Genomic DNA, 12,946 nt, shown 5'->3' with positions numbered 1-12,946 from the left:
GCATTTAATCAAAGATCTAGCCAAAGGATCAGTAGAATTTCATTTAATAATGATAATAATAAGATCCAACTAACGTATCCGCACAGGATGAGCCTCGCAACTTGCCCGCAATGATTACTCTCTCATTGTCAGTGGAACGATCTAAGGTTTCGTTATCCCGGCTGATTCTTCTCAGACTTTTGCAGATCGTGTCGGCAGTTCTATTTTTTTCCCCTTTGTCTATCTCTCCTTCTTTTCTTTTTTTCTTCTCTGTTTCGAAACAGACGCGATAAATTTAACGACCGCGCGCATGCTCGGTGCACGAAATTAAACGGATCCATGAATATTTTATGAACGCCGGCGCACCGAAGGAAAGAAATTCCCCGACAGATTAAACGCGAAGAAATCTGAACGCGTCTTCGGGTACGAAAAAATTTCATTTCCTACCGGAAATAATTATTTAATAAACCATCGAGAAGAAGTTCGCTCCGGAAAGCTGTTCCTCCAATTTTCCATTTTCCCCGCTCGCGAATAATTGTTCTACGGTTGCTTTTTGTTTCCGGAATTGTTCGGCGAAATTCAGTTGGTAAACTTTCCGCGAACGATTTTGGGATTGTTTGAAGAATAAAATTTTATGGTGTTTCGGGCCGGAAATTCGTTCGAGTATGCAATTTCGTTGCGCCGGCTTGATTCGGATTGAGAATTATGCAAATTGGAGCCATTATGCCTTTAGAATAGGATCAGATAAGACAAACGTTTCATTTCCATCACTCTTCGCGCATAATTCATAAGGAAAACAGTGTTGGAGGCAAGACAGCTATGTTCCTCGTGGTCTGCAATTATATTTGGACGAGTGTGGTGGATTTGGTCAAATGATGTGCACTACTCTTTTAGAAAATGGTGCAGACTTCGACTTCAACCATCAATTTATAATTTAGACGAGCTCGGAGCTTATTAATTATTAAAAATTCTTGAAGACAATGACCTTGGAATAGGAAGATCAATGTCCATGACAATTTTGACCAACAAAGAACAATTTGCGACAGCTTTGGTCCTTTAAAATTAATTCAAACAAGATCAGGATAGTTCAAGAATAGGAAGGTCAATGTCCACAATAGTCTCGAACATGAAAGAATAATTTGCAATAGCGTTAATCTTCGAAAATTAATTGAGACAGAATCAAGACAATTCAAGAATAGCAAAATCGATGCCTACGATAATTGTGAACGTCAAAGACTAATTTGCAATATTTTATTTGGTTTAATCGGTTGCAGACATTTTTGGAAATGATCGAGCAACAAAGGAAAACATTCTCTTTCCGTTTGGCTATAGTTATTTGTGCTTGCCCGAGGTACAGAGTACCATAATACGAAGGTAAACGCAGGAAATGGAACCTCGAACACTCCAACCTGGAGCATCCTCTGAATTAGCGTGTTTCCAGAACAAGGCTGCGGATAATGCAACGGGCTAAAGTTTGGAGTTCTACTTAAGCGTGTAATTCACGTATGAGAAGCTTAAAATGGTGGTCGAATTGACGAAGAACAGTCTAAGAACGTTTGCCGAATGTATTACTGGATACCGTCGCAATGCATCTCGATGATTTATGGCGCTATTAAAACATCCTACAGACTTATGGCACCGTTGACGAGAATTCCCTATCTTGAAATAATATTGCTTCGAACTGTATCAATCTGAAACGCGTTTTAATATCCCAAATGGATTCAATTACATTTTAGCATCGATACAATCAATTTTAACAATTCAGCAACTGAGAGAAATAAAGCAACACTTGATTTTGAGAAAATACTTGATTGGTACGATTACATTTCTACGGAGGTGTAACTTCATCAAAATTTAATAATGGTCACAGCAAGTGGCTTAAGACTTCCTGTTTTATAATTTTTGAAACTACAAAGATGCTTTTCGGAAATTTATTCGATTTTATTCGTATAGGGTGAGGGGCCCAATTACTGTGGGGATACCAATTGCTGTGCCTATATTAATTATAGTTATAAAAATCGGTTAATATATATGTTATATTGTAATTGGGTGCCTTACCCTATATATTACAATAAAAATCGAATTGAATGAATGCATAACACGAATTCCAAATACTGTTGCATTATTTTCAACCGATTAAAGTGAACAAAAGAAGGTAATGAACGTCTATGTAGATTCTGTGTCTGGTAAAACATGCAGACAATTATTTCACATAAATATTCGTTTGCTTATCATTCTCGCAAGAACAATAAAAGTGCACTAGCTTTTATGGCTCCGTAATTACAGCGTTAAGTTTTTTATACTATTCAACCGAGATTCGAACAACGCAAAAAGTGTGCGCAGCATCTATGAAAAATTGATGTACCTACTATACTCGGTGATATACCTGTTTAGAGATCCTAGTAATAAAGAGTTTATTTGCATTTTATGCACCGTCGAACAGAAACGTCAACGTCGTGTCGTAATCCTCCTATCACCTCTGAAACGAAATAAAACTGCGTGGGCGTTATAAAATCGCGTTATCACGCGCTATCACCGAGTAATAGCCATTCGCGGACACCGTACACAACCCTAAATCTTCGGACCTCTCCCTGGCACACCATTAAACATCACTTCGCAATCCTATTCTCGTGTGCCAAGTCGAGCAAACGTAGGTGCCACGATTCGAACGTCATTAAGAATTTTAGGATCTGAAAGGATCCTAAATTACTCTGTTCCACATCAGCTCTACAATATTATTAATTCTAGTAGGTCGTCTCACAAGTTCGTGCCGTGTACTCTTGTACCATTCAAATTCTAAAAATAAAATATGTAATCACCCTTTCATCCCACAACTTCTTCTGACCTTTTTGGCAAAGACACCATACCGTCACTATAAAATTTCTGCGGTTTTTCATTCAAATACTTTTCAATGGTGGATAATATAAACATATTCACGGCAGGAACTTATGGGACGACCCAATACAAATGGTCATTAACGTTCTACAGCACTGTACAACGTCACACATTTATTACAGACTGAAATAAATTGAAAATCATTTTTGAATTGCTTTCAGGATTAATTTGAAATTCGCGTGAGTTGTACATTTTAATATTTTAGTTACACGAGAGAAGTTGTTATTAATACATTTCCGAATAGTTGAAAAAGAAAGTTTGATGGCTGCGTAATAAGGGACCGTGTTTTTCGAGACTCTATGCAATTTTCTACTGTGTTGTACGAATTTTTATTCAACCACCACGTTATTCAAGGCCTGCCTGAATTTGCATTTTGAGAGCCTGATTCATTTTCTCTTGCTTTCATCGTACCCGCTCGAGTAAAGAATTTGTCTATTCAAGAGTTCGCAGTTTTTCCAGCTACAGTTACGTTATTGTTGTAGTATATTATTATATTATTCTTCCTGTGTTATTATATTATTTATTTTAACTCCAAAGCCACCGCAACAATTTATATTCCGATATTTTCAGTATACGCACGTGAAACTGACACACCTCGTGCAATACTTGAATGTTTAATAACAATACTATTATTGTATTATTCTTCCTGTGTTATTACATTATTTATTTTAACTTCAAAGCCAAGGATTTCCTCCAATCCAGAATATTTATATTCCGGTTTTTAGTGTACTCGTGTGAAACTGACATACCTCGTGCAATACTTAAATGTTTAGTACAATAATATTATTCTTCCTGTATTATTATATTATTTATTTTAACTCCAAAGCCAAGGATTTCCTCCAACCCAGAATATTTATATTCCGATGATTTGAGTGTGCGCACGTGACACTGATATACCTCGTGCAATACTTAAATGTTTAATAACAATACTATTATTGTCTTATTCTTCCTGTGTTATTACATTATTTATTTTAACTTCAAAGCCAAGGATTTCCTCCAATCCAGAATATTTATATTCCGGTTTTTAGTGTACTCATGTGAAACTGACATACCTCGTGCAATACTTAAATGTTTAGTAACAATAATATTATTCTTCCTGTATTATTATATTATTTAATTTAACTCCAACTTCCACCGACCTAGAATATTTATATTCCGATGCTTTTAGTGTACACATTTGAAACTGATATACCTCGTGCAATGGTTAAATGTTTAGTCATTTATTAGATACAAAGAATTTGACTAATGCCAAGAATACGGCCCTAACAAAATCGCGTTGAGCGCGTATTAGACCGTCTTTGCCACCCGCGGCGACGCGAAAGATGGTGAGACGAATGGAAATACCTGTTCTCGACGAACTCCATCGTCACCTGGCAATAAACGATCTTCACCGCGAACATCTCGCACCAGCATGGTAAAACGCGCGACCGATGCTTTAACACGGCTCACCTGAACAGAAACGACTGTCCAGCGCAAGCGAATTTCGATGCGACTCTGTTCACTCTGTTCACTCTGTACGTTTCACGCGGCCCTTTGTCCTGCACGTAGAAACGTGTGCACGTGTGTGGACACTGTGGACGTCGCGTCAGGTGAAACAGACGAGGAGACGTCCCCCGTGAAAACGGATATCCGGCGTTACGGTGTGCCGGCCTCCGCCTTGCGTCCTTTCGATTGTTCCCGCGAATTCGCTCCGCTAATAACCATCGGCGTTCATTAATACTGTGACACATTCCGATTATAATCTGCGATCGCATAGCTCCCGCGAAAGCGACGACGCACAGTCATTAGATTTGCCGTTCGAGCGAGGCTATTTCTGCATCGTTTATTGTTAGACTGCACATTTTTACGCGAAATAAGAATCGTATGGAGCCAATTGGGAATATTTTGTTTGTCTTAAACATTTTGCTAGAGTTGAAAAAAAATGTATCGACTTTAATTTTTGTCATTTCAATGATCCAATGATGAACTTTTAGAATGGTAAATGCATCGTTACTGCGGACTTTGCACTTATGAGAAAAATTGATAGGTGAAATATACATTGTTTTCGACCTATTAAAATTGTTAAAAGAGTTCTGGGAATTTGGGAAAAATGATGAAAAGAGTTTTAGGAATTCAGGAGAAATTATGAAGTTTTAGGAATTTAGGAAAAATTATTAAAAGAGTTAGGAGTTTTAGAAGAATTATTAAAAGAGTTTTAGGAATTCAGGAGAAATTATGGTTTTAGGAATTTATAAAAAATGATTAAAACTTTTAGGAATTTTAGAAAAGTTATTGAAAGAGTTTCAGGAATTCAGGAAAAATTATTAGAAGAATTTTAGGAATTTGGGAAAAATTATTAAAAGAATCCGTGCAACTGACATGGACAATTTTTTCTACAATTTGTTCTACAAATTATTTTATTCTTTGTTCTACGCAAAAATCACCGTCTGCATTAGATTTGTCGGTACAACGCTGCTGGAGGTATTGTTCTCTCGAGTCGTTTGAAGAATTGAGGGATTAAAAAGTTGACTCGTGACGTCCACGGTTTTATATTCCGCGTAAAACAAGCGCATTGTTGTTTCGAGCAAAAAATTTTAATTTGAACCTTGTTATTTGAAATCACGACGCGTGACACATTCAAAGAACCTGTGAATGTTTTAACAATTTTTTTGCTTCTGCATGTCTCGTGAAAGGGATACGTTATTTTAATTAAACATGCGAACACCGTCAGCAAAAAATACGGTTCTGCTTGGTCGTTCGCTATCTGCCAATTTGATGTTGCAATTAATGCTTTACTTGTGAGAAGCTCAAAAATATTTTTTTAAATAATAATGCGTAAAGAAATTGTTAGACTATGTTGCAGAGAGTGCTTTTGACTGAATCCTTCACTGTGTGTCATAGGTTTTGTGACAAGAGTTAAATAATCGCCGGTAGTGCAAAATGTTAGCCTAAGCGATACAGCAATAGAACTCTCTTATGAATCATCTGAGAATCGTAGATTGAAGAGGCGAGTGACTGGGTGTTTTTAAGGATTCAGATCACGCTTTGGATCGAATACGATAGCTGGCAGCGAGATAATCATCGAGGCCGGGAATAAACAGCGAAGTTTCAGTAAAACACTCGGCGAACTCGTTAGCGGTATCGCGAATATGGAGATAGAAGATTTCTCGAGTTTCTAGGAGCGCCTAATTAGCGGAACTACGACAACGCGTGTAATTTATGAAGATATCCCATGGATGCACGTGCCAGCAATGTCGATGATTCTTTCTGGAACGATTATTGCAATGGGTCCTCGATTATCTGAACATCCCATTGTTACAATTCTGTATCGAAGTAGTTCCATCCAGTGTCGCCAGATGAGGGGAGGGAGCACGAATCGAGGGGAAAACGTTACCCCCTCTCTGCCAGTACCGGAGTATGCACGACAGAGACGAAACATAGAGCGTCACGTGACATAGCGCGGTAGAAGGGGAAATTAGAGTGGGGGAACAAGTCTTGATCTGGCGACACTGGTTCCATCTAATTATCCATGACGAGACTCGTTGCACAAATCAGTGAGGATTTAATCTGGTACTGTAACTTATTTGCTTAATGCCTATTCAGTTTATAAATCGATTGTTCTTCGCAATTAGTATACAATACAAGTCTTTCAGTCAGAAAGTAACCGACGGTTTTATTATCTGAACACTGATCTACAAAATTAGTACGGTTAATCGCATTCGTTTAATGCCAATTTCAATTTACAAATTGAATATTGTTACCAAGTAATGTACAGAATGATTCCCTCGGCGAAAAAATTCCCAGACCCATCACAATAAGAAAATAATCATCCACTGGAAGCATCTTCTCCGTTTCCCATAAAGAACTGCTATCGCAGATTAAAATCGGACAATTAAAGGTCCAGTTAGCCACTAAACGAAATTAACGAGCACATAATCTCGTTTCAAGAGGACCATAAAAGTGGAACCTACGATAGCAACACCGCAACACCGTGGAAATTTATAGTACACTAAATCAACTTGACATTTTCATCTGCTGCTGCGCCTCCGTTCTGCACCCAACTTTTCTATTAATAGTAATTCGGCATGCGAAAACGGGAGAAGTATAATTTCGATCCGGTAGCGTTTGACCCAGCTTTAGGTTTCGCGGCAGACCGACTGTGTCGCGCATCGTTGACACGCACTCGCCGGAAAATCATTTTGAATAGGCTAAATAGAACTTTCTTGGCGATTGTCTCTTTTCCAAGGAAAGCTGGCCATTTTCTTGTTGAAATGGACGAGCACCATTACAATGACTCCTTATTGTTGCTGGTATTGGGATCAAATATTTTTTAAAATACTTTCGAGGAACTTCAGAGTCGATCTCTTCCGAAATTTCGCTCATTAGGTGTACAAATTAATGCTCTCATAGTTAATCAATTGCAACTTTATTTTGAATTCGATTTTCGTTCAACCATTATATTATTTAATCGTATGATAGAGCAAATTCATAGACAGTGATGGAAACTGTTTCATAGCAAACAATCAATAAATTCGCAAAGGACTACGAATTAAATTTTACAGAGTGTGTTTCAGTTGTTTGTACAATAAATAAACTCGTCAAGTTAGGACTAATAATTCATGTTCAATAAATTCCCAAAGGGCTACGAATTATTTGCACACCTAATTTCCTCATGACATGGCCGCTGATTTCTTATCAAATTACTCGCGGCTCCTGATTAACTGATCATTCGTTATCATTAATTTCTTACGCTGTGGGTGTCCAAAAAATTCGGAATAGTTCGAAAAAAATCATTCGAATCCCATTGCAAATAGAATCGAAAAGCGAGACGCGGCGGCGAGGCCTCGCCGAGAATCGCGTAATTAGACCACAACCGCGCTAATAAGCGCGACTAGCCTAACCGTAGCGAGATCCCTCTAATTAACAATTAATCGCCCACTAATCATAAAGCGTTGTTTCGTTCGAACGGGACCGAACGGTTTCCATCCGATGCCTCGAACGGTTTCCATAGCGGCAAAGAATTTATTAATTGTGAACAGAGGAATGCATTCGCGAAAACCATTGCGCGAAATTCCCGCGAAATATTCGACTTTCTACAAAAAATATAAAAAAAGAGAAGCAGTTTTAAAAGCTTCCTTTTGGTCCATATTAAAAATTTCAACCTGCATCGCCGATTATGTTCCATTTGTCTTAATTGTAGCGAGGCACGGTTTCTTTGTGTAACATACGATTTCTATTTAGTCTATAATTAACTGTGAATGTTTAAGCAATCCTTGTAAATGGTAATCCTAAAGGAAATTATTCGATTCTGGGAGGGATTTTTGTATTGAAATTGTTGCTGCTGGATTTTATGCTGCAGCTCAGCGGACGAAAAACTGTACTTTGGAACACTATTATTTTCAGTCTCGTTGTAATTGTTAAAGAAACAAACTAAACAATAAAAATTAAATAAATTATAAATTGAACTATTGAAATAAATTAATAGCGATTTTTATTGTGCGTAAAAATCCACAATCTATTTAATTGAAAGATTTATTAAGAAATCGGTGAAACTTCTAGATACTGTTAAATGCACAATAATAAATAATCAAATTTAATTTGTCTTGTGGCGTTGAATTGACTGAAAGACGTTATAGTTGGACTTCTAAACAGCTCCATTAAAAGTGAATATGAACAAGATGAAATGAAAATAAAATCGGTCAAATTTTTCGAAAATGGATAAACAAGATCAAATTAACATCAAATTGGTTAGTAAAATTATTCGCATCGTTCAAAAATAAATCAAAGCGCATTTTACTTTCCGGGAACCGGAGGAACGTGTCTGAAATCGTCCGATTTAAGTGTTGCGACGCCATTTTCTCTCGTTTCGAAGCTCGCGGCGTACTCGGCGCGACGTTACGGTTAACAATTTACGACGAAGGTGGTATTTGGCATTGTCGGTGTTGTTTGCGGGCCGTAATATTTCGCACGGTTCTGCGTACGTACGTGTCCCGACCATAATCGGCGCGGAATTCCTCGCGGCCGGAGCAACGTGTGAATAATGAAGGTGATGAATAGATTAAAGCAGTATCATCTTGGGGCTGCCGTCGTTGTATGTTTTCTGCTCTGATATTTATGCTCGCCGGTAGTTCCAAGCGATTTTTCGAGCTCATTAAAAATCTGGGCCACGCGAGAGGCCTCTCCATTATCCCCGCAACATAATTAGCCTGCGGCGCAGTTAATTTCTCTCGTGCCACGCGCATCTTAATCGTCGAATCGTCCGGCTAAACTCCTCGAACGGGAACCCTTGTTTCCTGGATGACTACGCTGATCAAATGACCCGGCACCGGGACGCTCGATGAATTCTTTTGTCGTCGAGCTAATGCGACAACATGGCGCCTGAGATCACTGCTCGCTCTGCGGTTGCAAGCGGGAACGCAGTGGACGATTAAATTATTAGTAGACTGCGCGGATCTTTATGCGAAATCAAAATCTTCTGCATCGATTACGGAAGACAAGAAAATAGAAAGCTCTTTCTCCCCTTAACAATTTTAAAAAGTTGCCAAGAAATTTTTCCTGTTTTAAACTGCAACTACTCATTTTCCCCATTAAATGCATTTATGCGAAATGCATAAGATCCACATCCTACTGATCTATGGGGCAGGAGCGTTCGGATAATAGAACAGTTTCTATTTACCAATTTGTACAATGAATCGTGCTGTGTATGCACGTATATACCACCGTGAATATTTCCTATGAAAATGAAAAATATTCGGTGCAGAGTTTCATTTTGAAATTGATTGCTTTAATGTAAACACGCTGTGCGAGTGGCAATATAATCACCCACTATATTTAACCGTGAACAAGCTTATTCTAGGTTTGTAAAATTGCCAAACATTGTTTACGTGATGCGGGGCTTGGTTATAAAAATAAAAATGTTCGGCGATGTAAAATGAAAATGTATTGCTACGTGAAAGTGAGAAGATTGAATTTCTATGGATCTTTTAATACGTGCTTGACTAATTTGTTCAATCATCTCCCATAGAATCGCCTGTATAATGTCAATAATTGTACCATAAACGGCCAATCCTTTAACCATGATCATTTCACCATTAAATTCTTCGAATGTCCGTACACTTTTGTGCCCCGTCATTTTTATTACAAATGCGTAGAATCCGAAATCCAGTCATAAATATTAACGAAACCGCGATAGCACAACGTTTATTATTCGCTAAGACGGTGAGAGAGTGCACGGAAAATTAATGGGAATTTTTAGAAAGAGGATTTCGTGCTTTAATTGGTTTAGGAAAGTTGAAGATACGGGAATGATCGTGACTTTATATTAGAAACCTTAGCCACGTTTGAATCCAGACTGACAGGGGATTCTCATCGAAATTGAAATTTAAAATGGAGAATTGTATTATGGGTTTCATAGCGAATGTAAATTAGATTAAAATCCTGAGTTTGATATACGTTCTGCATAATAGTCTGGAAGTGCATAAAAGAACACAGTGCAACTGTGAGTGTATTCAGGGAGCTTTTGTGGAAGAACTCACCGATGGCATTTTTGTCGTTGTCTCTCGTGTACCCATAATGCGTCTCCAAGGGTGTGGGCTCCGCTCTGTACTCCACCCATGATCGGCAACCCCTGAACGACGAGGCCTGTCAAAAATATCCATATCCAGTAAATAAATCGGCAACTAAGCTTACGCAAGCAATTCAAATTCAAATTCTGTCAAAGCCCCTAGCAATCCTCAACTAAGTTATTCATTCGCAGTGCATGCTTTAACAACAAATTTTTAACACTGTTCTCAAGTAGAGAAATCATCCTTCAAGAAAGCTCAGATGAATTTAAAAAAAATATTCTAGATAATCCTAATGGCGTTAGAGAAAGTCCGGAGGGAAAGGAAAAAGAAAAATCCAATAAGAACAAAAGGAAACACTAAGAATACGTTAAAGTTGCAGTAGCAGTAAGCTTGTTGCAGGGATAATTGATAGCAACTAAAAGTTCGAGATTCACAGCTGAGAAATTCTAAACAAATTTTTCGACAGCAATGTCAATTTCAAAAATCTCCCGAATAATCTAATTCAATTGGCAAAAGCGATGAAAAGTTCAATTTGAAAATGAGGACCGAAGAGATCGATATACAATTTTCAACGAAAGCCGCGAGCGCCATTGAAATAAAAAACGCCTCCGCAAAACGGCGTGGTTTTTTGTTGATTTTTCAGTTACCCGATATTCCATCAATATTTTATTTGTATTTATATTTAGTTCCTCCAAAAACTGTGTTTTTTTTCGTAGGTTGTTCAAGCTAAAAATTGGGGTAACAAGCCCTTTTCCAGAGCGTGAAACGTGCCACGTAAAAACGTACATCGCATGTGTTCTAACAAAAAGAACGCATTCCTGTCCAGAGTGCGTAGAACGCGAAGGGACGGTGAATGTAGGATGAACAAAGAAAAAAGTAGCGCGTGCTAAATGATTTTTATATGCAGGAGTGAAGCTGGCATGCGCGTGGAACGTTGGTTGCATTATGTAGCTGGCTCATAGTGATCGAATCTGTGCACAGGTGGCGCTGATCGAGACGTCTTTCTCGCTGCTAAAGATTCTTAGTTGAATGTATAAGAGGGTACGAGGAACACGAGTGATTAGATTCTAATAGTGAACATGACGTGTTTCCTGTGTTAATTTTCTCGAGAAAGGGTCCTAGTTCGACCCCTAGAAGTCAACTTACAAACATAATTTGAGGTGTAATAGAGGAGGAGGATGTACTTTGCTACCATAATTAAAAGACTGTCTTTTTTTGGAGCAACGTGCAAAATTGTAATATGCAGTTGGTACATTATTGCAGGGGTGTATTACACAAATGAGTGCAATTTGTATGTAAATTACTCAAACAAAGATTTTCCTTTTTTTTAAAATTATTTTTAACATGGATCACAGTATTACATTATTATTATTATTAACTCTTTTTTTTATTTTACAGTAAATTTCTATATTTAATAGTTTCTTCTTTTTCATATTACTTACAAAAAATGGCGCATGTTACACTTAAAGGAAATATAATGCAATCAAATTGTGTTCCTTTTTATTAATTTCCAAAATTCTCTTGTGGCACACAAACAAAAGAGAGATAAATCAAGAAAGATTGATGGCCAACCACGGTGGGTAAATGTGTTAATTGTGCAATTTTCTTTGTTAGTGGTAATTAATAAATTGTTCATGATAGAATAAAAATAGCAGCAGGGTGAACGGCATGATTTTAATTGATAAATATTAGTGATCGTGAAAAGAGGTGGTAATGGTATTCTGATTAATGATAAGGCGGGTAGCAGTCGTGTAATTAACGTTGCTGGTTCTAGGATTACACTACCATTAATATCGTAATCTCTGTATGAGTTACAATCTCATTACAGTTACCATGAAAATGCACGATGGGAGGATAGTAATACGATCTAATAAATAGTACAGTCTGCAATTAAATAAATAATACATAATAGCATTAAAAGCCTATGGACAACTGAACAAAGGGGAATAGAATCGCTATTGACTGCACAGAGTCTCGCGAAATTAATCTTTCTACATGTAGAAGTATGAAATCACTATTTAATGAATTCTCTAGTTAGCATAGTTGCTATAATTACCCACAGCATTTCCAGTACTTTCTGCGTACTGAGACTGGGGTAATATACAATATTTTGTAAACACTTTATCAAATGTACTCGTAGTCTAACCAGATCAAAATCAGAGACTGCAACCGCAACCCTAAGAGACGCTCAGCTTACACACCCCTACACTATTTTAAAAATCTTACTAGAATTAAACTGAAGGGTTCTTAGTAGAAATACAGCTTTTCAAGTAACACACAATTCAATTAGAGGATTCAAGGGGTAGCAAAACAAATAAGAACAACAGACGCCTCTCCACTTGCGTTCTATAAACCCCCAAAGCCTCGAGGGCTTTCGAAATCACCCAAAAACCCATCCACACCCCAGAATACCCAAAAACCATCGTCCACGAACATTCCACAAGACCGGCAAAGCAATCCAACCTCACCACAAATTCCGCAAACAACCCCCCAAAGCCTTGGTCGTCCCAAATCGCCCAAAAACCCCA

General features: G+C 37.8%; 2 protein-coding genes across 3 annotated transcripts in view; one reads left to right on the top strand and one right to left on the bottom strand.

Annotated features, from left to right (window-relative positions):
• The window catches only part of Mcu (mitochondrial calcium uniporter), a 117,953-nt gene that overhangs the window by 86,856 nt on the left and 18,151 nt on the right, over positions 1-12,946 (top strand). The gene's annotated exons all lie outside the window — the stretch shown is intronic.
• Jv (javelin) overlaps positions 1-12,946 on the bottom strand; it is a 54,299-nt gene that overhangs the window by 41,020 nt on the left and 333 nt on the right. For both annotated transcript variants that reach the window (XR_013084583.1, XM_076806134.1), the window contains exon 2: positions 10,389-10,494. Coding sequence is in view for 1 of the 2 variants with exons in the window: in XM_076806134.1 (XP_076662249.1) it covers positions 10,389-10,468 (80 nt within the window). In the remaining variant the exon portion in view is untranslated. The remainder of the gene's footprint in view (positions 1-10,388; positions 10,495-12,946) is intronic.

Source organism: Halictus rubicundus, chromosome 2, assembly GCF_050948215.1.
Source record: "Halictus rubicundus isolate RS-2024b chromosome 2, iyHalRubi1_principal, whole genome shotgun sequence".
NCBI classification, from domain to species: domain Eukaryota; kingdom Metazoa; phylum Arthropoda; class Insecta; order Hymenoptera; family Halictidae; genus Halictus; species Halictus rubicundus.
This window is presented reverse-complemented; position numbering and strand designations above follow the sequence as displayed.